This window comes from Cydia fagiglandana, chromosome 9, assembly GCF_963556715.1.
Source record: "Cydia fagiglandana chromosome 9, ilCydFagi1.1, whole genome shotgun sequence".
Lineage (NCBI taxonomy): Eukaryota > Metazoa > Arthropoda > Insecta > Lepidoptera > Tortricidae > Cydia > Cydia fagiglandana.
In genome coordinates, this window is record NC_085940.1 from 18,660,571 (window position 1) to 18,688,569 (window position 27,999).

At 37.7% G+C, this 27,999-nt stretch overlaps 2 protein-coding genes across 2 annotated transcripts; one reads left to right on the forward strand and one right to left on the reverse strand.

Annotated features, from left to right (window-relative positions):
- Positions 1-1,102: 1,102 nt before the first annotated feature.
- Positions 1,103-1,761, forward strand: LOC134667523 (small ribosomal subunit protein eS24). Its single transcript, XM_063524947.1, has 2 exons — positions 1,103-1,260; positions 1,369-1,761. Exons 1-2 carry the CDS (start codon positions 1,211-1,213, stop codon positions 1,715-1,717), a joined length of 399 nt encoding a protein of 132 aa, XP_063381017.1. The 5' UTR covers positions 1,103-1,210; the 3' UTR covers positions 1,718-1,761.
- A 2,332-nt stretch (positions 1,762-4,093) lies between these two features.
- On the reverse strand, positions 4,094-27,893 carry LOC134667524 (zinc finger protein 70-like). Its single transcript, XM_063524948.1, has 8 exons — positions 27,575-27,893; positions 23,094-23,232; positions 22,546-22,672; positions 21,653-21,780; positions 21,233-21,345; positions 14,119-14,347; positions 4,833-4,915; positions 4,094-4,296 (listed from the first exon to the last, which is right to left on the reverse strand). The coding sequence occupies exons 1-8, from the start codon at positions 27,688-27,690 to the stop codon at positions 4,200-4,202; spliced, it is 1,032 nt and encodes a 343-aa protein (XP_063381018.1). The 5' UTR covers positions 27,691-27,893; the 3' UTR covers positions 4,094-4,199.
- Between the last annotated feature and the right edge of the window lie 106 nt (positions 27,894-27,999).

Here is a 27,999-nt window from a genome sequence, read left to right on the forward strand (position 1 = left end):
GACATTTCTTGCAATTTTAATTTTACTTCAAAGGCTTAACGATACCTAAAATGAACAAAAACGCTTTTATTCTTTATTGTGGTTATCAGATCACTATTTTATAGTCACGCCCCAGCAGGGAACCAAGGGAAAGTTCAGATATTTAATTAAAATACATAAATACCTCCTAAAATAGGTGTTCCGCAATAATTGAATTATATTATTATATTATAATATATTCATTATCCATTATCATTTCAATTATGTTTATGTTTAACGAAGATATTGAAGCTTCAATTAATCGCTATTTCGTTCCGCTGTGTAGCCTTTATCGATATATAACATGATTAAAATCGACTTTTTACATCCCTAAAAGAGCACACATGTACGCTTTTACGCACACATACACAGCCTGGGCGCGTCAAGAAAGGCAACACTTGATTTGAAGTCCATCTTGTCAACAGTATGGTTGTCTTTTTTTGACAAACGGCATTTTTAAAAGAGCGAGGAGAGAGAAATGATACTAGTTGCTGCGCCGTGAAAGAGAACAGAAAACGTTGGGCCCTTGGACATGACAGTATTAGCAATGTTGCCAACGAGCGATGTGAGGTCGTGGTCTTTGAAATTATGACGTCTAAATAACACTTGCACTGCGTGGGCTATCAAATCCACTGCAGACTTTTCTTGGTGCGACTCTATTATATTATATATAATTAAAATTTAATAACGAATGCAATCGTTTGTGTGAACGCATTCAAACTTGAACGCACCATTTAGAATTGTAGTGTTGCCAACATCCACAGATTTTAAAATCGAGAGTTCTGCAGAAATTACGACCACCGTGCACATACAAATTTACACATATTATTAATTAAATTTATATTCAACACTTTAATTAAAAGTGCCTTATTGAACCATTCAGTTACTAATTTAATTACCGTTACTCATTTATTTCATATTGTATTTATAGATCAATTTCATCACGAATAATGAGCACTTCGAATAATATACTCAACGAGCACACTTTTTATATCATAGATAAGGTATTCTGATAGGTTTCTATATATTTACCAAAATAAGAAATTGTGTAAAAATATTATTTATTTCGATTTGTTAAAAACTCAAGGTAATTTTGACGTAAACAGTTGGCAACCCTGTCCAGTTCTTTTTCTCCTCAAAGTTGTTGGAGACACGTGCGTCTTTAACGCCGAAATATCTAAAATAAGCCAAAATGAGTGAAGGAACCGCGACAATTCGCACCCGCAAGTTCATGACCAACAGGTAAAACTGTAAAACATTGAACTCTATCGGAAACAATGTGAAAAACGAGGTGAAAACTCATTGCCTCGCCATGACAGGTTATGTCTGACAACGTTTGTGATTTTGCAGGTTGTTGGCGCGGAAGCAGATGGTCTGCGATGTGCTGCACCCTGGAAAGCCTACGGTCAGCAAGACCGAGATCCGTGAGAAACTCGCCAAAATGTACAAGGTGACGCCTGATGTCGTGTTCGTGTTTGGTTTCAAAACGAACTTTGGCGGTGGCAAATCCACTGGGTTCGCGCTGATCTACGACACACTGGACTTGGCTAAGAAGTTCGAACCCAAGCACAGGCTAGCGCGCCACGGCCTGTACGAGAAGAAGAGGCCTACCCGCAAGCAGCGCAAGGAACGCAAGAACAGGATGAAGAAGGTCCGTGGTACCAAGAAATCCAAGGTCGGCGCGGCCGCCAAGAAGTGATGTGACGGTTAGGCTGTAAGGTAAATAAAAATCACAAAAAAATAGTGTTGTGTTTTCTTGTTGACCTGTCATAGTTAAAGTTAACCTCAAAATGTGGACAAATTGCCTTGGTTCTTCACTTTTTTAACTAAGTGGGTATCAAATCTTTTGACATAAATGGATTACCTTTCCTTATTTTCAAAAGAAAATATATATTTTTAAGATAAGATAAAAGATAGTTTATTCAAGTAGTTTTTTCTGTTTGCATATCGGATTATGCCTCTCCAGCTATATACAATAATTGATAGAGTTCACATTTTCTTTTCATTCTTAACATTTGTCAGTATTTTTATTCAAAACTACACTTTAATGACCAATTCTAGGGTGTTAGTGTTTTTCCAGTATAGATGGAGATTCATCTTCGCTATTCGTTTTGGATTAACACTGACTACCGAGAACCCGCCTGGTAGGCACTCGTAATGTTTGCTCAGATGCCGATGTCACCAAAGTGACAGGTGCGACAATACGACAAGTCTCATTATTGCTGACGTCACAGGCACCCATGGGCTATGGTTATCGCTTACCATCGAGCGGGCCGTATTCCTGTTTGTCACTATCATTGTATTATTTTAAAAAACTTTATTATATCTCCAAAAAACAGGTATTTCTCTTGCGATGTTTATGATGATAATGATGACAATTGTCACAAGATTTCAAAGAACTTTCGGTAATTCTTGACTGCAAATGAGTTGTGTCGGAATTTCGTGACAATTGTCATATTTCTTGTGACAATTGTCATTAGCTTCGCAAAATAAGTACTTATTTACTGGCGATATAGTGGAGTTTTTTTTTTATTAACATGTTGGTGGCAAACAACCACACCGCCCGTCTGATGGTAAGCGGTTACTGTAGCCTATGGAGGCCTGTGACGTCAGTAACAGTGATGTCGACAAATGCGACATTTGTCACGTTGGTGAAATAGGGCCCTGGTTACACTTAACAATAACATGCTGTATAGATATCTATTTATATATTTCGAGGATCTCGGAAACAACTCTAATGATTTCGATGAAATTTGCTATATGGTGGTTTACGGGGGCGCATTTAGAGTTTTTATGTTTTCCGAACAAAGCTCAGTCTTCCAAATATTTTTGTTGTAATAAGAGGAATTACATGAATACACTACAGCAATTATAGTTTGTCCAGCAAAATAAAAAGAAGATTTTTTATTAGGTCAACAACTTTAATCAGTCTTAATAACTACATATGTAAACATTTTTTATTACATGAAAACAGACACTTTACACACTTAGTTGCCTGATGCCTCTAACGCCCTTTAGTTTGTAACCAACGGATGGGTTGTCTATTGTAGATTTTATACTACCACATTTCCACCCATATTATTCATTGTAGAAAACGTCGGGTGACAAGGAAATGTCACTAAGTACTATCAAAAAATTAAAGTAACAATGCACTTTATTACACTTGTAACACAGTTTATTGTCCAATAATTTCAATGGTGTTAGTGACTTGCTTGTCACCCGACGAAAATATCTATCAATCGGAAATTACAACTACTAGAATTAATTAAACTTAGGGGTATTAGGGCTCATTTTATAGATTTCAGTTAGGTACATTGCAGATTACTGTCACATCTAGAGATGGACCGTATAAGGACTTTGCCAAACTTCTATGAAATTATGATGTTTGAATAACACTTGCACCGTTTGAGGGCCTACCGCGAACCACGTTTGACGTGCTGCCTCCTTGTCACACTTACGTACGAATTTACAAGTGCGACAGAGAGGGAACTCGTCTAACGTGGTTCACGGTAGGCCCTCTGGGCTATCAAAATCGCTGCCAACATAGCTTGGTCTAATTCTATTTGAGTTATTAGTAATTGTTTTCAATTAAGGCCACAAGGTGGCTAACTCGCAGTCCTTAGAGCCGGTACAGACGGACTGCACACTGACGTTGCAGTTGGCGTGCAGTTCCCATACTAATTGCAGTCCGTCTGCATCGCCCCTTATACTTCAGTTGAGATTATTTACAAAAAAAATAAAAAATAAAAATTTATAAAGAAAATTAGCAAGTCTATTTTTTAACCCACTTTGATCTCGATTGTCTTGTTTCACATTCAAGTAGCAGGTTTGTGATTTGTCTGGGTGCTTAAGTATCTATTACGTATCATCTATTTTTACTGTTTGTATTGTTAGCAGCCATCCTAGATAAGTTATGAGTTCTATAAATTAAGTGTCTTTATTTTTTGATATATTGTAAATGTATAAAACGTGATTAGCATGTGTGAAATTGCGCGCAAAATTTGATATATTGTCTACTTCATTTCTATCTGTGAGTACCTGTAATTGGCTTTGTATTGTTACCTAAATCTATATAATGTTTTTGCAGCTGTTGGTACTCCTTACAAAATAAAATAAAATAAAATAAAAGGGCTTATATCTCTATGAACACCATAAAAAAATAAGCTTTTTGAAAAGACTCCTCAGGTATCTTCCTGTATTCGCATGTAGCTCGGAAGGATTCCAGAGCGCATTTTGGGGCGATTGTGCGCTTTCAACTCGTGACGGAGGATCATCTTCCTGCAACATGGTAAATAATATTCTGTTAGAGTTAAGACCATGAAAAGTCTGCAACGATTTTGATAGCACACGCTGTGCAAGTGTTATTTTATTTTTAACCCCAAACTTCTATGAAATTACGACGCATAAATAACTGCGTGTGCTACACAGACCAACTCTTAGGCGGTTTTCTGTGGTGCTATCAAAATCGTTGCAGAGTTGTCTTGGTCTAACATGTGGGTCCACATAACATATTGGTTAGAGGTTGTGCACAAATCACGCGAAGTGTTTTCGGCTACTTTTTGACCCCTCTTCCCCCTTGGGTGATATTTGGTGAGGTTTTTGGCTACCCCCGTCCCCCACATAACCTGACGTGTATTTTTTTGAAATTTTTCTATCCTACTGGTCAAGGCCGCGCGCACGAATATGAGTATCGTAAACTTGAGTGAGTGAGAACGATTTAATATATCATATTTAATACGCATAGCGTTGTCTCGCTCAAACATTAAGGCATAGGGGCATTTATTTACTAACTGCTAATTTCCATGGTGACCCACCTTGTAGAAAAAGCTTTCGCACATATATTGCAATTGTAGGGCTTCGCGTTACTGTGCTGAGACGCCATGTGGTTCTGGAGGGCCTGAAACAACCAATAGACAGGATAAGATAACATAAGACCACAGATGAATAGCTGCCAGACGCCTGTATATAGTGCAATACAATTTAAAAAAAACCTGTTTTTCCTTAGCCCCCTTGGGCATAGACTAAGAATCCTCTAGAGTCTCTAGACCGAGTTTAGAGCAATTATTTCATGAAACCGATGATGCCAAAAATGCGGGGGTGCGCGGGACGAGGTGAGCGAAGTCCCGTGCCGTGATTGGTCCGTTCAAAGACACGGACGTCACACAAAGACACTTTCGACTCGAACATGGAGTAAAATTACCGTATGCGTGGCAGAGGGGGTAGCGCGACTATGGTCAGTCTGGAGGATGTCTTGTCTGTGACCCTAACTGGATTGTCGCTTAGTTTCGTAAGCGACTTCCATTCTACGTCCATCGCCATATACTTATGAAGAGATTTGCTATGCGGCCGAATATAAACTCGCAAGATTTGTTTAAGATCTGGTTTCCCAGGATAGCGGTGCCGTCAATTATAGCGGCCGTCTCCATACAAAATACTACACCATCCATATTTAGCCGTATTATTTTGTATGGAGACGACCGCTATCCTAGGAAAACAGCTTTACAGACAGTCAGACACACAGCACCTCTCAGATAGACATCGGCGGGACTGGTGAAAGTAAAAAGCTTGTAATAAATTTTATTAAACTTCGGCAACGTATCAATGGATACGTTTACAAAAATTTTAAAAAACAATTATTTTTACTTCCAGTGGAATGTCGCTTCAGATTTGTGTATTAGTGGAAACCAGGAACACACACCGTTAGCGACTTATATTCGACGTCCAGCGCCATCTATGGAGAGATTCGAGTACTAAAGTACTTTGTTGTAGTTCGTGTTTAGAATCGCAATCGCATAATGAATTTGTGTCGTGTTTAGAGTAGAGATGCCACTATTATTCTTTGAAATATATTCTTGGGAAGTTGTTAATTAACCGATTCGTTGCTTGTTCTATTTTCGAAAACTTTTGGCTGTGGCGTGGAACAATCATTTCATGACACGGCAGTAATGCCATGCGCCATAGAATATAAGAATAAGAATAAATTTTATTATCAATAAAAACACATAACAGAATGTTGCAGGGGTCTCCGCACTAGGCTACGCCTGTATCGCGGGGAACCAGTTACAATTAAAATTATTGAATTAGTTACATAATAAAGTTACATTTACAAGTAACAAATTTAAAGAAAGACACTTAAATACAAGTGAGAGAAAAAAAATACAGTCTTATTGCAAGGCATGGAAACTAAACTTAAAGTATTTTAACTATAATATCTTCTGTCTCGGCATAAGTAAGTGAATGTAAAAATTTAAATAAGAGTATTTTAGCTTCTACGTTGGTACAATCTTTAAGGTTGCAGTGTTTAAGCAAAGCGTTGTAAGTAGTTACTCTGACTCTTTCCCCAAAACGTTTCCCAAAGGCGGAACGGACTTCTGGAATTGGTAAGTTAAAGACGCGTTTATTGATTAAAGAACTATAGCAAGGCAACAATTTTGAGAATTTGTGTGTGTGTAAAGCGATTTTCATTAAAAATAGCTGACGTACAGTTAAGACCTTGGCTTGGGCATAAAGATCTATGGTTGGATATCGAAAGGGTTTTTTAAGCATCACCTTTAAAACTGAGCGTTGAGCCCTTTCAATTTCCAGCATAGAGGTCTTTGCCGCACTTCCCCAAACTGTGATGCAGTAGCTAATCACAGACTGACAGAGCGCGGTGTAAACTAATTTAAGCACAGAATCATCGGCAGTGTTACGAAGCTTTTTGAATATAAATATGGATTTTCTTATTCTAGCAGAGTTTATGAATGTGGTTTTTGAAGTTCAGTTTTTCATCTACTAATATACCAAGATATTTTATTACATCAGTATTCTGTATTGAATCACAGTTACAGGAGTTAGAAGTAGGGTAGTCTGTGCATGAATGGATTTTTATAATGGGAGGAAAGGATGGTTTTGACAAGGTGGTTTTATAGAAACAAAGAAATTTCGTTTTGTTACAGTTCAGAGTTAGAAGGTTGGAGCGGAACCAGTCCGATGCAACTTTCATGCCCCTTTCTGTAGTAGCAACGGTGTCTTCCCAGCTTGCCCCATTAAAAAGTATGACGGTATCATCTGCGTAACAGAGAATTTCAGAGTTAGGTATTTTTAGATTTAGGACATCATTCATGTAAATCGTGAAAAGTGTGGGGCCAAGAATACTTCCTTGCGGAACGCCGAAATTAATATTTTCCACAGAACTTGTAAAGGAACCCACTTTGACAAGTTGCCTTCTATCTGTCAAGTAACTTGCGAACCACGACAAAGGGACGCCGTGTATTCCCAGATTTTGAAGCTTACGCAGCAAAATCGGGGTCGATACGGTATCAAAGGCTTTAGCCAGATCCAGAAACACCCAATACATTTAAGATTTTTATCTAAATAGGATGAAATTAGGTTGACGAGAGTTGAGGTGGCATCTTCAGATTTATTCCGCCTAAACCCAAACTGACGGTCCGATAAGAGGTTGTAGCTCTCAAGGTACTTGACCAGTCGAGTGTTGACTAATTTTTCTAAAATTTTCGAAAATACACTTAGCAGCGATATCGGCCTATAATTACTGGGAATGCTTTTTGGCCCGTCTTTATGTATCGGAGTGACAGATGCTGTTTTCCATTGGTCCGGAAAGCAACCAGAACCAAGGCTTAGGTTGTAGATATGGGTTAGGGGCACAATAATAGTATTTTTGACACATTTTAAAAGCTTGTTAGTAACGCCGTCTAGGCCTGGTGCACTGTCAAGTTTTAGCTGCATGATAATGGTTTCGACTTCACTAAAGTCAGCCGGCTGCATAAAGAAGGACTTATCAGTGCAAACGCTTAGTTTAAGATTATTGGCTAAATGTTCTTCTGACTTTCCGGATTGTGAAATGATATTATTAGCTAGGTTTTGACCCACGGAGGAAAAAAATCTATTACAGTTATTGAGAGATTGTTCGGCATTAGTTGTAGATATGAGTTCTGTAGGTATAGTGTTTTCTTTGTTTATATTACATATACTTTTGACGACCTTCCAGAGTTTCTTTGTGTTATGATTATTATCGAAAAGCTCATTTTTTTCGTATTGTTCTTTCAGTTTTTTAAGGAGATTGTTACAAAAGTTTTTGTATCGGTTATATGTTAGTTGAAGCACTGTATCATGTGGATATTGTTTAGATTTTGAATGTAGTTTATCACGATGTTGAACACAGCGGAGGAGTCCTGGCGTCATCCAGGGTTTCAGCGTGAATTTGGATCGGGGAATCTTTACATTCTTTGAGTTAATTTCTATAGCCTTCTTGATAATACTCATAAAGGTGTTAGTAGCGATGTTCACATTAGATTCACATAACACTTCGCTCCAATCTGTCGCTGAAAGCTCCTGTGCGACGCCTTCGTAATCAGTTACAATTTTAAAACGATCTCGCTTTTTAGGTAACGATATTTGAGAAGAGATTTCGATAGCGGCTGCTTTGTGATCTGTGATATTAAGTTCACACACCAGACCAATTACTGACCGTTGAGTTCTTACGAATACATGATCCAAACAGGCTCGTTCACGCGTAGGCAAAGTTATCGCGGGTGCGAGACCGTGTTCAGCGAGTAGACAGAGGTATTCTGTTGCGTTAGTGTGTTGAGTATGAGAAGGTAGTATGTCAATATTTATGTCACCTGTAATAATTAATTGCGTTACTTGTTGGAGTGTATCAAGAGTGTGTTCTAGGTCAAGAAGGAAATTTGAAGTAGATCTAAAAGATGGAGATCTGTAAAAACCAAGAATGGTGGCCTGATTTGGAATTTCTACTAATAGACAGCAAGCTTCACTAAAACGGGGTTCAGAAACAGACACGTTAAAATGGTCCCTGACATACACTATGACTCCGCCATTTTGATTTATATTGTGTGTGGTATGAAACGAGGAATATCCTGGAATTTGATCTATCATTGCAGAGTCCTGTAGTCTGCACTCGGTTAAAACTAAGACATCAAATTCAACTTGTGTTCTATATAGATTTAGGAGGAAAAAGTCAAAATTTTTATTAATACTCCTAATATTATAGGTCAAGACTTTAAAATTCCGTTTTAGCTTAAAAATAGTTTTACAGTGGTCCGGGCTTAGGATTTCATAACAAGGTATATTAATCACAGAGTCTTAATCTTCTGCAATTTCGGCACTATTCATAATCGAAAAAGAGGAAATGTCTGTCCTTGTTGAAAGAAAAGATTTCAGTGTTCTGATTATTTTTACATGATGACACTCCTCCCGTGTCATACGCCACACACACCAGGCGTGGCTCACTCCGCGATTTCGTCGCTTTGCTATAGTATTTAGCCCGATTTAGCATAGCTCACGATGCTAAATCGGGATTTATTCGAGCGTCATACATACCTATTGGAATCGAAATATTAGATGATAAGAAGAAAAAAAAGTTACCTATCTAAAGTTTTTTTTTCCAGCGAGCCGGAAAGCGTCTACGATTTCTTTTAAATTTCGGGAGGTTGGTGGAGGGTTCAAAAATCGTTAACCAGTTTGTGGGTTTGGTCATTTTTGCCCACGTTAATGCTATATTTTTTCTATAACTTAATATAACACTTATTTGTAGGCATTTTCTTAATCTGACGAACACAAGTTTGACGCCTAATTTTTACATTGTAACCGTCAGATTAAGGAAATGCTTGTAAATAATTATCAGATTTAGTAATAGCACAATTATAGCGTTAATTTGGACTAATATGACCAAATCCACAATCTGCTTAACAATTTGTTGAACCACCCACCAACCCCCCACCAACCAAGGGCTCAACATAGATGGCTAAAAGGGGTAAAGGTAGGCTACACGGGGTAGCAAGATGTCATTCATATCTTAATCTGACGCGCTCGAGTAAACACAAAAATCCCCTCTTGGGCTCCCCTACCACTACAAGTAGCTAAAAGTCCATTCGTTCGACCCAATTTTGGGGTTTGCCATAACCCGCGCGTGGCGCTGTCGCCACCTAGCGGCCATATCTGTGCTGATCGTGATAGACGCGTTTTGTTAGAGTGAGTCTTCTGTACCTATAGTTCGTTTTTTTAGCATTAGAAAGAACTTGCAAGAAGGTAAGCGATCTTGACATGTCTTTTAATTGAAAAACGCTTTATAAAAATATAAAACTATTACTTATGAAAGCAGAAGAATATGAATGCATGATCGTATTAGATTCATAATTGTTACATATTTGCCGTAACTTATTTTTAAAATGTGTTTTTCAATTAAAAGACACATCAAGATTGTTTACCTAATTTCTAATGCTAAAAAAAACGAAGTATAGTACTATTATTTTCTCAAACATGCAATGAAATATTGATGTTATGTTCCTTATAATAGGCTGCGAAGTATGACGTTTCAGGTGCGGCTAGGACAAAAGGTCGTTAATGGAATTTCATACACATCTTGCAGGCCTAGGCCGGCAAAGTCCTCTTTTTTAATTTTCATTTTACATATATTTGTGACACAGCATCGTGGCATTCATCCATTAAAAAAAACTAGAGGCAGTATTTGCTTTATGGTTCGTAATGACGGTTTACCCTTGAATTGCCGACAGACATTTCATCGAATGTTATTTCGAAGACAACGTTTCAAGTATTTTCATTTCATCGACAAGTTATTGCGTCGAAGAATCGATACTAGTAAATTTAAATCGGGGACTTTTAATTGGTACTTGAGTTATTTTGTATATTGTTTATATCGTGGTATTTCTTTACGGGTTTTCTTATTTCATTTTGTATTGTATTTAATACAATTTATTACGCGTAAAATGACTTCAATTTGTAATATTTCGTTATCGAAACGCAGTCATGTCAGTCGGCTCACTCTGCGCGATTATAGCTATGTTATGTGGGTAGTTTAAGATATAAAATTGTTTATCTGGACAGACATAATTTTGAGAAAGCGGTTATTTTAAGTTTGCATTCTAATTTTGAAGATAATTATAATTTTACAAGGCTGCCATTTTCATTTTGGGCAAATTATAAATAGGTTGGTAACAATAATTAAGGCCGTTCATTTCTGTGTAGGATCGCAGTTCTAACCTAACCTAAACCTACTTTGAAAGCCGTTCGTTTATGTGTGGGGTCGCAATTCTAACCTAACCTAAACCTACTTTAAAAACCGTTCGATTCTGTGTGGGGTCGCAGTTCTAACCTAACCTAAACCTACTTTGAAAGCCGTTCGTTTATGTGTGGGGTCGCAATTCTAACCTAACCTAAACCTACTTTAAAAACCGTTCGGTTCTGTGTGGGGTCGCAGTTCTAACCTAACCTAAACCTACTTTGAAAGCCGTTCGTTTATGTGTGGGGTCGCAATTCTAACCTAACCTAAACCTACTTTAAAAACCGTTCGATTCTGTGTGGGGTCGCAGTTCTAACCTAACCTAAACCTAGTTTGAAAGCCGTTCGTTTCTGCGTGGGGTCGCAGTTCTAACCTAACCTAAACTGACTTTGATAGCCGTTCGTTTCTGTGTGGGGCGCAGTTCTAACCTAACCTAAATCTAAAATTCTTACAATACAACAGAAAAATGTATAAATGTATAGTACGACATATAAAAATGTATTAAAGTAATACGTCGAACAAATGAATTGCAATGTTTAGTAGTTGTGCCAACTAAAATAATTTGAAACGAATTAGCGATTAAGTAATATTCGTTGAATAGTATTTCTACACAGTAATAAAAATTGAAGTAAATAGTATATGAAACAAAATAACGCCAAACAATATTACTAGTACTAACGTTTCGATGAATCGTTGTCGATGAAATAATATTCGATGAAAAGATTGTCGGCAAAACAAGGGTACACCCGTAATGACACTCTGCCACTACGCCTATAAAAAAAAAAACAAAAAACAATGTTTGCTATAATTTGCAGTTTTATTTGTATAAAATCAACATGAACTTAATAAATAATACATTCTATAATTTTAAATTATAAATTTAACTACACAAATAAAAACATTTAAAATATTTCATCTAAACGTTAGCGGTAAAAAGGTCTACTCAAACACGCGTAGTGTTTTTTTTTTAATTGTTATGGAGGTAAAGTTGAAAAATATTCATTCTGTTTTATTGGATTTATGGTGCGTTGTTGATTTTTTGACTTTAATATGAGTTCCGACGAAATAATGAAATTAATATTAATTGTAATCGTAGGTGTTGGAATTGGCAGCGTATGCAGAATTGATTTTAAATAACTTGCTGCCTTTGCCGCCAAGTCAAAGACGAAATATGTATATGGTTGCTTATGGCAATTTTATTATTTTAGAAAGTAAGAAACATGGCTTACAGTTTATTAGAAACAGTTTTGTGGCATATTTTAAATGAATGTAACTACAAATTCGTCAACACTGGAAATTATACTTATTTACTCCATGCATAAAGCAACGATGTATGTGAACATGATATCAATATGAAAGACTATGTAAACTTTTGTGACGAAAACGACAGTCAGACGGGTACAAGGCGAAAAAATCAAAGATACATGAAAATATACGGGTAGTAAAAATACACGACTCGTGTAAAACATACGCGTGATAATGATATAGGTACGTGTTGGTTATATTTTGGGTGTAGTTTACTTTTATTTTATTTATTTCATTGCATATTTGAGAAAAGCACTATACATACCTCGGCGGGAAATGGGGTTGCCCGCGCTCAGACCTATGTCAGACCCATGTCTATATGTCTTCGGCCGGCAACCCCTTTCGTCCCGGCCTCTGTAGTAATGTACTATTATTCTGTGGCCACACGTAAAAAACATTGATGACACGGCAGGCGTGTCATCAGCACTGAATCGGTGGAGATTTTAGCTTGCAAATGACTTTATTTCACTAGTAGTGGAACTTTACTATCAGTATCCCTACTTGACACCAGACGTCACAAGTGTAGCTACTGACGAAAAATGTACGAAAGACGCGCCAGTATAAAGTGGCAATATTGTCTTACTTTTTTTGGAATTTAATTACGATTTTCAGTTTAATACAATTAACACATCAAAATGGATGCCACTTAGCATATGCCGATGACTAATGTCCACCTATCCTTAGCTATGGCGCTGGTTTTGGCTTTTTTTTAGGGATGTACCGACTAGTCGCCGACTAGTCGGGAAAGCAGACTATCCGGCCACATTTGTAGTCGGCGATTAGTCGGCGACTAGTCGGCAAAAATGGCCGATTAGTCGGCACTTTATTAGTGAAAGAAAAACGGAAAGTAAGAAACCAACAGTCAATATTTACCATATGTTTTATGTCTATTTTACCAAAATACCTATTCAAGATGGGAAAACTTTTGTTCATATAATTGACCGTTTAATCGTTATCGTATGGTGGTGGGCTGGTGTTTTCCTCTACAGGTCGATCTCAACTGATTCTCGTGTAATTTCATGGCTAAGTTCTATACTTAAAGGATTTTATTATAATTCAGTTTTTTTTTGTAATGGTGGAGCCATAACCATGGGAAACTATTAATTTTATTGTAAAATTTAGAGACATATAAACAGGCCATGTTGCTCGTAAAGACGCTGCCCACATGGGATAGGTTCTTAACTGGCGACTACGTACGAGAAATAGAGCCTTGGAAATACCTCCTACAAGTTGTACCTACCTGCTCAGGATCGCAAAATAAAAAAAAGACAGAAATTGAACGAGGATTCTTGTGATAGGTCTTTGAACCTGTAGAGAACACCTTTTAGCCAAGCTAATATATGAATAGCGCAACCAAAAGAGCAAAACTATTGTTTTTCACCTGAACTTATACGAAAGTAATGATCTGGCCGACTAGTCGGCCGACTAATCGGCCATTCGAGCGCCGATTAGTCGGCTAGTCGGCTAGTCGGCCAAATCAATAGTCGGCACATCACTACTTTTTTTTTATGGGTCCGTGTATAGTTCGTTTTTTTTAGCATTAGAAAGAACTTCGCAGAAGTAAGCTTGTGGTTCCAAATCCGGTACTTTTAGCGGTAATAATTTGAAGTAAATTATATGTATTGACCGTGCTACATTAGATAATTCAATAATTATTAACAATTAAAGAGCCTAATAAAAACTGTACGCTTACTTCTGTGGAGTTCTTTCTAATGCTAAAAAAAACGAACTATAGAGTACTCTAGTGAACATACCGCTCTGAACTTGAACCCCCGGCCGCAGAGCTGGCAGACGAAGGCGGGCGGCAGGTGCGTGCGGCGGTGCGAGGCGAGGTTGGAGGCGGAGGCGAAGGCGGCGCCGCACGCGCAGCGCGCCGGCCGCGCGCCCGAGTGCGCGCGCGCGTGCACCGCCAGCGCGTGCCGAGTGCGCGCGCGGTACGGGCACACGGTGCACAGGTGGGGGAGGGCGTTTGTGTGGGTCAGCCTGGATAATAAGTCTCGTTTGAATATTTCTCATGAATCTAGTATTAAACTGGATTGGGCATGAGTGGTGGGGATAACTGACAGAACGGGATAGTCTTATGTGTCTTTCAGTAGGAGTAACAGCGAAAACGCTATTATTGTTTATCCTTGTCACGGTCTCACATATTTTTTGTTCCCCACCCTAAATTTAGTATGGATTATGGTGGGCAATAAATAAATTCGACCAATCATAGTGTCGCATTGCGTATGTTTTCTCCCTCACGGAGGCACGCGGATACCACTTCTATAGGATGCTACCTTCTATGATATTTCTAGATAACATGACATATAGGCCCCGTGCATGAACTAGGGGGCAGCATATAGGAGCCGTCAGATTTTTGGCGCGAGGCGTAAATGTGTCGTTTATGCTTCCGATGTAGCCCACTAGATGGCAGAACCTACTATGTATATGCACAAGGAAACGTACCGACAAGAACGGTAGATGGTAGCACTTGCTTTGGCAATGTACATGTGCACATGTTTCGTCCGATTCAGGCCACAAGATGGTAGACCCTCCAACGCGCACGGTCCCTATAGAACAGGGCTATAACCGCGAAAATCTAAGCTCGCAAATTGAGGTTATTTTCTTCTGACACTCTAATTACGCCTTAACTGGAGTAAAAGAGAAAATTGCCCGCAATTTGCGAACTGCGGTGTTCGCGGTAGGCCCTTAGGGTTAAAAGATTTCGAATAGATTTCTCGTGACTTTATTAAGAAAAATGATTAGATGAAGTGGTTTAAGGTTTCAACGTTTATTCAATTTGTTTTCTCTGCTACCTAATGACATAAGAGTCTATACGCAAATTTTAAGCGAACACCTACGTCCGAAGGGTTTTTTTAAGCGCTTAAAAAGCCAAATGGCTTTTTAAGCTTAAAGGTAAATTTGTGGCTGTGCAATGAACAACTAAGTTTACTCTATAGTACATTGTAGGAGAGGACGGAAAACCGCTAAAAGATGGACGAGTGCGTTTCCTCCTCTAACGTGTCGGCCCTCAACCCTCAATTAATACGAGTACATCTTTACTTTTTTTATCACTTTTAAGAGGCGTTTTTCTGTTATTTGCTTCAAACGAACTCTAAACTTAGAAGCGTTTTTGCTAAAAAAAAAACCACAAACAGCTACAAAAGTAAAAAACGCCTTAAGCTTGAACTGAATGGATAATTGGGTAGGTAAAGTTTTTTGAAGATAGGCAAATTATATTTTTTCCCGATAGTATTCATTATAGCGATCACGGAAATGCAGCTCTTTTATTTTTATATCATTTTATTGATTAAATATAATTTTTTAAATGATCGATATGACGTTTGTGAGGTGAAATGGCAGATTCCAGTAATTAATTCCTTGGCGCGTAGTAAATGGGACGAGATAGAAAAAAAATCGATGTCAACTGTCAGTGTCATTCTTGGAAAATAACTTGCAAATAATTGGAAAATAATGGTCGGACGAAACATTTGTGTTTTCTTGTAATTGGATGTCGGTGTGATTTCTAGAATAAGTATTTTTAACGTCCCTAGCTCGATCAACACGGATATTTTGATAATGATAACGATTGCTTTCGACTACTTGGCACTGCTTCTTGGAGAACATTTTCATTAACGCCTCCACCGCGACTCTTGGACTGCTACACGAGTCATTTTGGATCTCAGTATCAACACAATAGATGGAGACGATCCCGGAAACGTTCGAATGGAAATAGAATATTACAGAGATGAACTCAAAGTGCGTCGTACCGTCTTGTAGGAAGTACAGATACGTTACTTTCCAAATTCAGCGTATTTGAGCACACCAAAGTCTTTAACAGCGATTCGGTGCCAAGCTTTGAAGATATATTGGCCAAAATGGTAACTTATACGTTTGTGAGGACTATATAAACGTGATTGTTGTATTATACATACATAATGATTAAGATTGTAATAGTCTTATAACTAGGTCGTTATTGGCTATTATATATGGGCTCGGCAAGGTGTTCACAATATCTGAACACGCACGCCCTGATAATAGAGGCGTGTTCAGATATTTATGAGCACCCTAGCTGCACCAATATATCTGATGGCGACTGTACTTTAGAAAACTTATAATATAAATTCTTCTATATGTGAGTACCTGTAATTGGCTTTGTATTGTTACCTAAATCTATATAATGTTTTTGCAGCTGTTGGTACTCCTTACAAAATAAAATAAAATAAAATAAAAATAAAATAAATCCAAAATAATATAATATAAATCCAGTAAATTTCGTTTCGTTTTATTTTAAAATCCACAAATTATTATCCTTAAGCATTAACATTACAACAGTATATAGAATCACGCTGTGTGGCGTGCCCTTGAAGAGAGTTGAGCGGTTCAAATATGGTCAATATGGATAAGTATGTCTGTAGGGTAAATGTGCTTCACGTTGGGGCCTGTTTACATATTGATTAGTGTTGATTGCGGCAAGTGTATCAACTCGCAAAAATACTTCATTTTTGCTTCCATTGAGGTATACATAGTAAGCACTATTCTCAAATTATGTAAGGAAATAAAACAAATTCAATTTAGTAAAGCGTATTTAATAGGGGTAAAGTGACGCGAATACAATTAAAAAAACAACGCATATTCTTAGTTTATATTAAATGTATATGGCTTTTTAGTTTTCACTTGGTCACAGAAATACGCTAAAAACCACATTCAGAGTAGGTGTTTCTTGCGTTTTGGCTGTCCTTCTTGTGTCCTTCCACAGCATGAGCATGTCGTAAGTCCTGTTGTATTTGTCCCAGGACTTAGCAGGAAGCTAGTTATTCATTATTAAGTTTGCTTCTGCTTTCAAATGAGGCGGTGCATGCCGTCTATTCCAGGTCGTTTTCGTCACTTGAACTCATTTTGTTTATTACGAGTATTAAAATAACAAGCGGTAACTTATTGAGTATTGCACAACGAATAAACTTTGCCGCCTTTTATTTGCATATTTTTTAAAATTATATTACCATAGATACAAAGCATACGGTACGCGCATGCGTCAATCCGCGCGCACCGCGCAGCGCCCTTTCGCGGTGCTAAAGCGGTATCCAGACGGGACTGATCAAATCGGTCGATCTGATCAGAAATGAAATTGGCGTCAATCTCCAATTTTAGATTTATGGTGATATTAGACCCATTTAAGTTGAAAAAATGCCCCATAACGAAAATACTAGCCTCACAAATTGGTGTTCTTGTGTCCGCACCTCATTTTATTGGTCATTATCGGCGGTTGAATTCGGCGAGCCAAATTGGCGTTTGCGTCCATACGTCCCGATTCGATCGGGCAATTTAATCAGATTGGCGAAAAATTGACTAATCTGGATACGCCTTAAGCAACATCGAGTTCACGATAATTTGACATATAATAATAATAGATTTTTAGCATAAGTTGCATTTCATAAAACTTAACCCAAATCATTTGTACATTTTCAAGTCAAAGATAAAGACATGTTGGTTTTAAAATTTTAATAAGTATAGACCATAACATTGTCATGATCTTGTAACATTGTTAAAATAAGAGAGTCTCCCATTTTCATTTTATTGCATTTTTTATAAAATGTCTTTAGATTCTCGGGATATCTTGGTCCTAATTCGATTGCTCTTTTTTATGGAAATAATTATATCCTTCAGATTCACAGGATGCTCGGAGAGGCTTAGCCGAATAACACTGCAAGGAAGTATGTCATGGCTCAATGGTTCTAATTAGCCATCAGTATAATACCGCCAATGAATGTTTACATCCACCTGAAAATAAGAACAACATTCATAAAATGAGGATAACCACACAAAACTAACAGATGGTTGAAATTGTTAGAAAAAATTAGACCGATTTCTTGTTTACGAACTTAACAGCTCATGGCAATTTAATAATAAAAATCAAAACACAAGTGAAGAAAGTTTTATGTACCTATGTATTTCACGGATACGTACTCCTGTACGGCCATTGCTCCTCTAATTCAACGGCATTGTGCCTATCACTGTTATGATAATAATTTCAAATTTGTAGAATCTGCTCGCAATCTCGTATGAACTCGCTTATTTTTCTTGCAAAACTCTGTCCAAGGGTCAGCGTAGGGGCCGTCGTGTAGGGGTGGGGAAGAAAACGTTGTCCAATAATTTATGCAGTGCCAAGTTATCGAAAGTAAATTCAATCTTTGTCCAAATACGCGCAGATGTCGTGGGGAATCAGAAGTCCGTGGGTCGTGCTGAGGTCGCCGAAAATCTCAATGATAACATTAATAGCAATTCGCAAGGTAACATGAGGCTTGTCCGTTATTTTTCGGGAATGAGAGCTAAGTGACACTGACAGTTGACATCGTTTTTTTTTTCTATCCCGTCCCATTTACTACGCGCCAAGGAATTAATTACTGGAATCTGCCATTTCACCTCACAAACGTCATATCGATCATTTAAAAAATTATATTTAATCAATAAAATGATATAAAAATAAAAGAGCTGCATTTCCGTGATCGCTATAATGAATACTTTCGGGAAAAAATATAATTTGCCTATCTTCAAAAAACTTTACCTACCCAATTGTTAAAAAAAAATATCTGAATGGTTTTGACATTTCTTTTTTTGTAACATGAAATTGGTCCTACAAATAACCTAATTTAATTTTTGAAGGAAACAGTTGCGCCAAAAAAGACTTTTTCACCTCAGCAGGGATTATTGACTAGGGATTGCAGAACCGGTACTGTTTAAAAGAACCGGGATTTTCGGTACCAGGCAAAAATGGAACCGGGATTTTCGGTACTTTCGGGACTGCCTTAAAAAAATAGTTTTTACCTAAATTTTCAGTACAAAAAGCGTAAAACAACCATGAATCTTTCTCTAAACGTTGGTACAATAATAAAAAGTACCATAGTGAAGGTACACACACTTGTTTTTTATGACGTTGACGTGTCTTTAAGCCACACAATCACGCATTAACTCTGATTTGGACTGCCTCTGCGTAGTATAACTACTGCTAAATGATATCATTTGGTTTGAACCTAAACTATATTTGGTCAAGAAAAAGGCGCGAATTTCAAATTTTCTATGTTTACATTTTTTTAAATTTGCTTGACCAACTTTACATGTGAAATGTTTACTATCTTTGTTGAAAAACATCGGCAGAAACTGAATTGTGGCTCAGTAATATCACCATTTATTTTAAAATTTGTAAGCTGTTTCGTGAAAAAGGACAAAAAAAAACATTTTCGCATTTCTTCAAAATGGGACATATATAATAACAGAACTATTAATACGAAGAATGAAGAAATTATTCAGTCATAATTAAGAATTTACCAAGTACGGGCATGTCACTGTAATATTGAGAGTGTATTTTATACAGTGTTCGAATTCGTATTAAAAGGAGTAGGTATTTCATTCGTCACAAATTTCTTTTTAGTGTTTGCTCGTATTTAGTATACAAATAACTAATAATTATTCGTGTAAAATTATTTACTGTAGAAACACTTATGCCCTTAAAGTTTCAAATTACGCAATTTTATACTGCCGGCATTGTCAAACCCATTTACTATTTTTGTTTTGATTTTAATATGTAGTCAGCCGTAAAAGTATTAGCATCAGCCTTTAGATTGATAATAGTTATTTACGATACAATTGCGGAAAAGAGGAAATTCGAAACGAGTGGCGATAAATTATAACACGACTGAAGGGAGTGTTTAAAATCGACACGAGTTGCAAATTACCTATTCGCACGTGTATCGTATAACGTTTTACAGTACATATGGCCCTTTAAACTTTTGACATACGCACGAAAAGTGCTATTTTACGCACCAGTGCGGGAAATAGGACCGTATGTACTGAAAAAAAATATTTCTTTAAAAACATGATATTTCATGCTAACTAACAAAATATATAAATCTTTACGAAGAATAAAAACAGAAAACAGTCAAATATTGTACCGGAAATGTTAGTCCCGAAAATCCCGAAAGTACCGGGATTTATATATTGAAATCCCGGTTCTTTGCTTGGCTCAAAATCCCGGGAATTCCCGGTACTTTCGGTTTCGGTATTTCCCGGGAGCAAACCCTACCAATGACAGATGATGATAACAATGAAACATTGTAGTAGTGGTGGTTCAGGGGCTACAGTTATTGCCTACTTTCCAGCTTGGTTTTAGACCATCGATTGCCACATTTCCGAACAGTGGCGTGAAAAACATTTTCTTTCTAGCCTAGTCAACGGATTCCTGATATACAATTAGGTATTTACGATATAAGTGCAAAAAATAGGAAATGCAAACAAAAAACAAACAAATTTTAGGTCGTGTTTTAAAATTCGCCATTCGTTGCGAATTACATATTCGCACGTGTATCGTACGTTTTACAGTACATATCGCCCTTAAAATTTTTGATGTAGTTACGTAATGTGCTTATCATAGCACCGGTGTAATATAGCACCAGATGCACTGTAAAATAATAAGTAGTATCTTCCCCATACTTGTGTCTCTTGAGCCGCGACATAGACTTCATCTCCAAGCCGCACGTCTCGCACACATAGCCCCTGGCCTGTGTTCTGCACGACGGCAGTTTCTCGTGTTCGGTGAACTCCTATAAACAGTATCTTCCCATACCTATGTCTCTTGAGCCGCGACATAGACTTCAGCTCCAAGCCGCACGTCTCACACACATAGCCCCTGGCCTGTGTTCTGCACGACGGCAGTTTCTCGTGTTCGGTGAACTCCTATAAACAGTATCTTCCCATACCTATGTCTCTTGAGCCGCGACATAGACTTCATCTCCAAGCCGCACGTCTCACACACATAGCCCCTGGCCTGTGTTCTGCACGACGGCAGTTTCTCGTGTTCGGTAAATTCCTATAAACAGTATCTTCCCATACCTATGTCTCTTGAGCCGCGACATAGACTTCATCTCCAAGCCGCACGTCTCGCACACATAGCCCCTGGCCTGTGTTCTGCACGACGGCAGTTTCTCGTGTTCGGTGAACTCCTCCTGCAAGTGATATTACCATTAAATCATTTAAAAACATATAAGATACATATTAAAACTTACAAAATCAGGTGTCACCCAAATAACAGTTTTCTTTTCAGAGGGTCCCAAATAATGTTGAAATAATCGAGTCTTTGGATTAAATTCATGTTACCAAATTTTTTACTTTTTAATTATGTACCTAAACATATCGCACATAACGTTGTCTGATCACTACCCATAACATAAACTTTCTTGAGTTAACTGCCGAGCTTAGTTAGGTAATTTGAGTAAGAATATCCCAATGATATTTATTTCTTTCTTTTATTACCTGCGTATTAAAGGACGAACGACACTTGCCACAGATCCACTCCCGCGCAATATCCGCGTCGCCTGCCTTAAAGTAGCCGCCGTGCTGCTCCGGCACATCGCTCCAGTCTGACGCCGCGTCATCACCCACTGTAAATAATATACATGATTTTAAATTTATACAGATCAAACCTTCGAGTAACACCGGCTTCCGACACGTCGGAGGCCCAAGCGATATCTTACCATATAGGTAGTTGTTCGATTTGTAGCTGACCCCGAACGGTTAATCCTTTGTCTATTGTTAAGTAAAACCGCACGTGCTACTTACCTGCATAAAAAAAGGTTGGGTCGCTTTAACCGGTTATTGAATTACGACTCTATGGTAATTGGAATAAGATTCAAAACGAACTAATGGAAAAATATTTTGCGAGGCCGTGTGTGGTCCCTCTACGGTTATTGAGTGGCGCGTTTTCGGAGAGCGCACGTACATTGTTTTTTTGAGCGTTGGACTAGCCCGCGCTCAGGTGCCAATTAGAATTATGTATACGCCAATGACCAACCCTTTTTTTGCAGGTGGTAGCACGTGCAGTTTTTACTTACAATAGACAAAGAGATATCCGTAAAGGGCTAGCTTGAACGCTACGAGTGACGACTACTAGTATACTTAGTGCAATTTTTAGAATGTCATTCAATAGGCACGCAGAAGGAGCCGCCTCGCGAGGAATTGGCGCGAGGAGCAGCAATCTCGATGGAGGCGTGCCTCGCCCGAGGCATTACGGCCGCAAGTGCGTTTGCTTTGCTCGATGTTCCAGCGTTTTGTGTAGACCCCCACACAGAATGACTCTTATTATTTATTTTTAATTTCTTATTTTTGTTCACTAGACATGTTCCTAACATGAAAAAAGGCATATTCACCCATCTCTAATTCTTGTTGCAATCGCCATTGCGTGGTCTCCGCTGTCTGCTTGAGTCGCGATGCCTGTCGCACTGTGTGTTCACAATCACCGCAGATATGTTGTGGCTTGCCATCATCTTCTGTAATCTATGAATACAGCAGAAATATAACAAAGGTTCCTATAAAATGAATGGATGTAGCAATAGAAATATTCATCACAAGCAGGTAAGCTTTGGAGGCTCAGTTAGCAGAGCATTGGTATGAAATTTGGAAAAGGGGTAGTTGATGTAGTGTAGGGACGCCTGGCCGGAAGCAGGCGGGCTGTCAATCACGTGTCACATTCATTCAGCCCATGGCAAAGGGGTAACTTATACTTATAACTGACCTACAGTTGCAATTACTTGGATAATATGTGGCAAAAATGACCACCCTATAACACCATGTTTTTGTATTTTTTCCTTTTATATTTTAGGACATTAAGGAGGCGATGAGGCTGGAATAATGTATTTATTTATCCGGACCAAGGGTTAATGACCTTTGCAGACATAGTCTAACAAAATATACTAACCTCTATACCTAAGATGTATCTAATGTTGAGAGCAACATCAAACTCCTGATCTCCTTGGAATATATTCCTTCCATCAGACCTTAGGCACAGTCTGCATGTTTTATTAGAGGACTGATTCTCTAGAATTTCTTTTAATGAACTGAAAAATAAATATACAATTTCTTGACTCTTTTGTTAGCCCTAGGGCAAAACTGCACAGACTTTCTTTCTTTTCCACATACATGTAGACTGGGTGTGACTACCTTTGATTATAATATTTTGTTACTTGAATATGTAACATCTTACAATACAGTTATAGTTACAGTCACAGAATAAATAATAGTACTACCGTACAGAAAGGAAGCTTCCTACAAAACCGAAGTTTGACAGCGGTTCAGGGTCGAATCATGCTATCCCTTTCTAATACATGGCACTATCCCTTTCGGCTAATTAGGGTTGTCAAAATTCAAGTGATTATCTTATCTGTGGTCGTGCACGCAAAAGGAAGTCAAGTGGTGCCAACCCTAATAATTGCTCGGAGCAATGCTGAGCCGAGCGGAGCCGAGTTTGGCCGAAGTCAGGAGCTTCGCACCCCTGTTACAGTACAGCTTTATGAATACTGTAGTATAGCAAGCAACACAAAAATGTCACCACATGATGAGCTAAAAATACATCAATAGTTAAATTACACTCCTAAATAAATAGTTTGTTAGTAGTGTAAAACACCAAAGACAATAGTACAGATGGCATAGTTTGTTTTCCATCGTATTTTCTCGGAAACGTTCGTATATGCCAACCTCAGTACTTTTTGTACTGAAACTGACTGAAATAACAAGACACGTTCGTACGTTTCCGTGAAAATACGATGGAAAATTATTATGCACTACACCTAGGGTTGCCAACCGTACTATATAATATAGTATTGTACTATATTTCGGCCTTGCGTACTATATATTTTTAGGATACTATATAGTACGCAAAAATACTATATTTCGATGGGTCCTTACGCTGTGCTTTTTTTTTCATAAATATGAAATAACAACATAACTCAAAGTTCTTAAACTGAACAAGCGCGAGTGTTGCATACTTGAACGTGAACCTACATGTCAATGTTACTGTCAAGACAAGAGTGATATGTCAAAAGTGACACCATCAGTGTCACTGTCACGTCCTCATATACAACGCTCAGCCAACTGTCAACGGTTTTTTCATCTTGTGATATAAAGTTTCAGAATTTTGTAACTTTGCATTGACAAAATAAATTGAAATAATATTTCAAACTACTTAATTGAAATGGATGACCAAAATGATAATCTGATAATGATCAAAGTAATAAGGATTATAATAGGAACAATGGGTCGGCCTAAAGCAAAGGGGGTGCAAAAAAAGAAAATTTTAGACCAAAAGTGCAAAATGTATAGGAATCTTTGAAAAATTTCAATCAAAACGCTAAAATAAGCATGTTATGTAGGAAAAACTTTTCTCTAAAATCGAAAATGGCCAAGATATTTGACCCAAAAGTTGGGAAAAGTCTAGGCCTTGGAAAATTTCGATGGATGATCAGTGGCGGATTTGCAGTCTTTGCCGCCCTAGGCCCCAAGCCTAGTAGCCGCCCCTTTCTCAGCATCAGCACTCATCATATTGACTACATTTAGATCAGGCAACGGAAAGATATATTATAAAGGGAAATGCTTGGGACACATTTTTTACTTAGTAACTTTTTTGGACTCGTTATGAGGTGAACATATCAAAAGTTGGGGGGTTTGGTTTGAAGGTCACATTTTTCGGTTTTTCGCTTATTATATCTTAGAAACTATACGTCCGTGACATGATCATAGGAACATGAGCTCTTTGATTTGATATGTAACACGATATACAGTAGAATCCGGTTAGTACGACTCCGCATATAACAACCAACCGCTTATAGCGACGTAAGTATAGGCACTTGTTTGGTTTTAGTACAAGCTACTATGAAAGCACAACCGTTTATAACGACTCCGCTTATAACGACCGATCGCTTTTAACGACGGAAATTGACTCAAAATCCGTCCGTCAAGTCCGGTTACAACGACGAGCGACGTAGTTTTTACAAATAAATTGTTGGTAAGAAGCTTACTCCGTCCCGCGCACCCAACTCTCCTCCCCCTTTTACATATAGGGAGCAAGATGAAACTTTTCGTAATCTTGCAAACTAAATAAAACAATTCCCATTATTCGATTGAGCTTAAACTTCACACACATAATTAAAAAAATAAGATAAATAAGATATAATTATGTAAGTTGGGTGACAATGCAATATTTTGGTAGGTACCTTCGAGCTGATCTGTCCATGGACACAGGAGGTGGTCACAGGAACTATGTGATAAAACAACGTCATCTTGATTAGATTCCCAAGAATTACGACTTTTTATTTTACGGGATTCGAGTAATTTGCGGATGACGAGTGAGTACGCGTACCTTGATGAAAAGTGGCTTCTTCTAAACACACAAGTCTCTCCATTTAAGACAAGGTGTCGTAATACTAACGAAAATATATATTTTAAAAGAAATGTTTTATTTCTTTGATTGTCGCATAAGTATTAATAAATACAAAATGATGTAATTATTTTGATTAAAAAATATATTAAAATTGGCGGCTCGTTTTGTACGACGTCCGGTTAGTACGACGTAATATCAGCGGTCCCTTGAGTGTCGTTATAACCGGACTCTACTGTAGTTTGAAAAACTTTAGTTTTAAATTTTCTCATTTACCCCCCAAAATATGGAGGCCATATTTAAAATTCATTTTCATCACACTCGCTCAGTAAATGTGGAATTGCACGTAGGCGTAGCGGGAGTTATAGAAAATTCGTTTTCCCTAGGGAGTTATGAAGTTTCTAGTGCCATAATTAACAGTTTTTTGTCTTTAAACTTATTTTTTGTATCGCAAGTGTGAGGAAAAACATTGTGTGTATCTCGGGGCGTAATAATATTGCAAACTCGAGCCTATAAATCGCTCCGGCAAGCCGTCGCGATTTAACTTACTCTCGTTTGCAATATTCAACTTACGCCCCATGTTGCACAAAGTATTATTATTTACGTTACACGTCCATCTTTGGGTCACAAACTTACATATGTGTGCCAAATTTCAACTTAATTGGTCCGGCAGTTTCGTCATTTTTATTTGAACTATCTAGGAGGTGAACATATCGACTTTTGATATGTTCACCTCCTAGATAGTTCAAATAAAAATAGGTACAAAGTCAAAAATTTTGTTGCAAGCATTTCCCTCTATAGGTACTTTTTTGGGAATTTGTTGCCAGGAGGCCGATTTTTGAAATTCGACCACTCCATTTCGTGTATTTCGTTAAATAATATCTCCAATACTAGGCACTTAAATTCTACTACATAATAGAATTGAAATCGAGTGGTTAATAGCACTAGATTCTAAATTTCGATTGCTCGTATTTCAAAAATTAGCATTTCTCCGTTTTCCACCGACTTTCGAGTGACGAAATCGTGCGATCGAAATTCAAAAATCGGCCCCCTGGTCTAATTTTGAGTTATTTTTTGTTATCATCAGCGAATTTTTTGTCACAATTTGCCGCCCCTAATATCTTGCCGCCCTAGGCCCGGGCCTACTGTGCCTTATGGGAAATCCGCCACTGTGGATGATGTGTCATTATAACACTTATTTTTTTATGTGTTATCGTAGAGAATACGCTAAAATATGCATGTTTTGTAGGAAAGATAAGTCAAAAATGGCCGAGATATTTGACCCGAAAGTTGGGATATTCACACGAAAGTTGCTGTGTGATGTGTGCTATTACGTTTTTTGGGTTGTCGAAAAAAATTACGTCGAAGACTAAGCTTTGCTCCCGCCTTAGTCTTCTAACCTAACCATATCCAAGTCGGCTCTGCCCAGGAAGGTCTTACGCGCTCGTTTCGCTCGCTCGTTGCCACTGGCTTCAAATATTAAAATATAAAGTCCAACAACTCGGCCTTTTTTGATTTTAAAGAAAAGTTTTTCCTACAAAACATGCTTATTTTAGCGTATTCTCTAGAATAACACAACAAAAAATAGGTATTATGATGACACAACATCCATCGTAATTTTAATGTCCTAGATTTTTCTCAACTTCCGGGTTAAATATCTCGGCCATTTTTGATTTTAGAGAAAAGTTTCAAATAAAAGATGCTTATTTTAACGTATTTCTACGATAACGCCATGAAAAATAGGTGTCGTAATAACATCACTCGCATGATTTTTTTTCTAAGTGCTGCAACCCCTTTGCTAGTCCAAGCCATGATTTTACACACGCCTACTGACACGCGCGAGATTTGGTATACTTTTCATTTATTTTAAACCATCTCCTTGACTGTACTATATTTTCTTTCAGTGTACTATATATTTCATATGTAATTTTGCAAAATACTATATTTCACTCAAAAAAAGTTGGCAACCCTAACTACACCGTACTTAAATGTTATAGTATACATACAATGTAACATTTTTTGCTTACCTCAGTACTTTTTGCTTCTTTTGCTTTATATTCGCTTGCTGCAGTTTAATTCTGTCAAATTCTGCCTTGTTTAGTTTCATGGCTAACAGTTTTTTCATTAAAATGATACTGGTCATAGCGAAAATGCCATAGAGGTAGATATTACTCCAAATCCATTACTGATAACATGTTTGAGAGACACGTATGACTGACACAAAGGCTACGCCTTCTCAAAAAAACTAGTAGCAAGAACGCTACAATTTAATATATTACCTAAAATAACAAACGAAATGGGCCCAAATCACTCTTTGGCCCAAATGTACCAAAAATACCAAAATAAACGATAACAATGACATGCCAGACTGACATGAGTCCATGACAGTGACAGTACGTTATTAAACCATTCGAGCTTTAGAAATACCTGCTGGTATAAATTTACGGCGTAT

What these genes read in the sequence shown, in the direction of transcription:
- LOC134667523 (XM_063524947.1), top strand. Translation starts at nt 1,211, where the DNA reads ATGAGTGAAGGAACCGCGACAATTCGCACCCGCAAGTTCATGACCAAC. An exon ending in CGCAAGTTCATGACCAACAG is followed by an intron (nt 1,261 to 1,368) that starts GTAAAACTGTAA and finishes GTGATTTTGCAG; the next exon opens with GTTGTTGGCGCGGAAGCAGA.
- LOC134667524 (XM_063524948.1), bottom strand. Translation starts at nt 27,690, where the DNA reads ATGACCAGTATCATTTTAATGAAAAAACTGTTAGCCATGAAACTAAAC. An exon ending in AAGAAGCAAAAAGTACTGAG is followed by an intron (nt 23,233 to 27,574) that starts GTAAGCAAAAAA and finishes TTTATTTTTCAG; the next exon opens with TTCATTAAAAGAAATTCTAG. An exon ending in GCGAAAGCTTTTTCTACAAG is followed by an intron (nt 4,297 to 4,832) that starts GTGGGTCACCAT and finishes ACCATGTTGCAG; the next exon opens with GAAGATGATCCTCCGTCACG.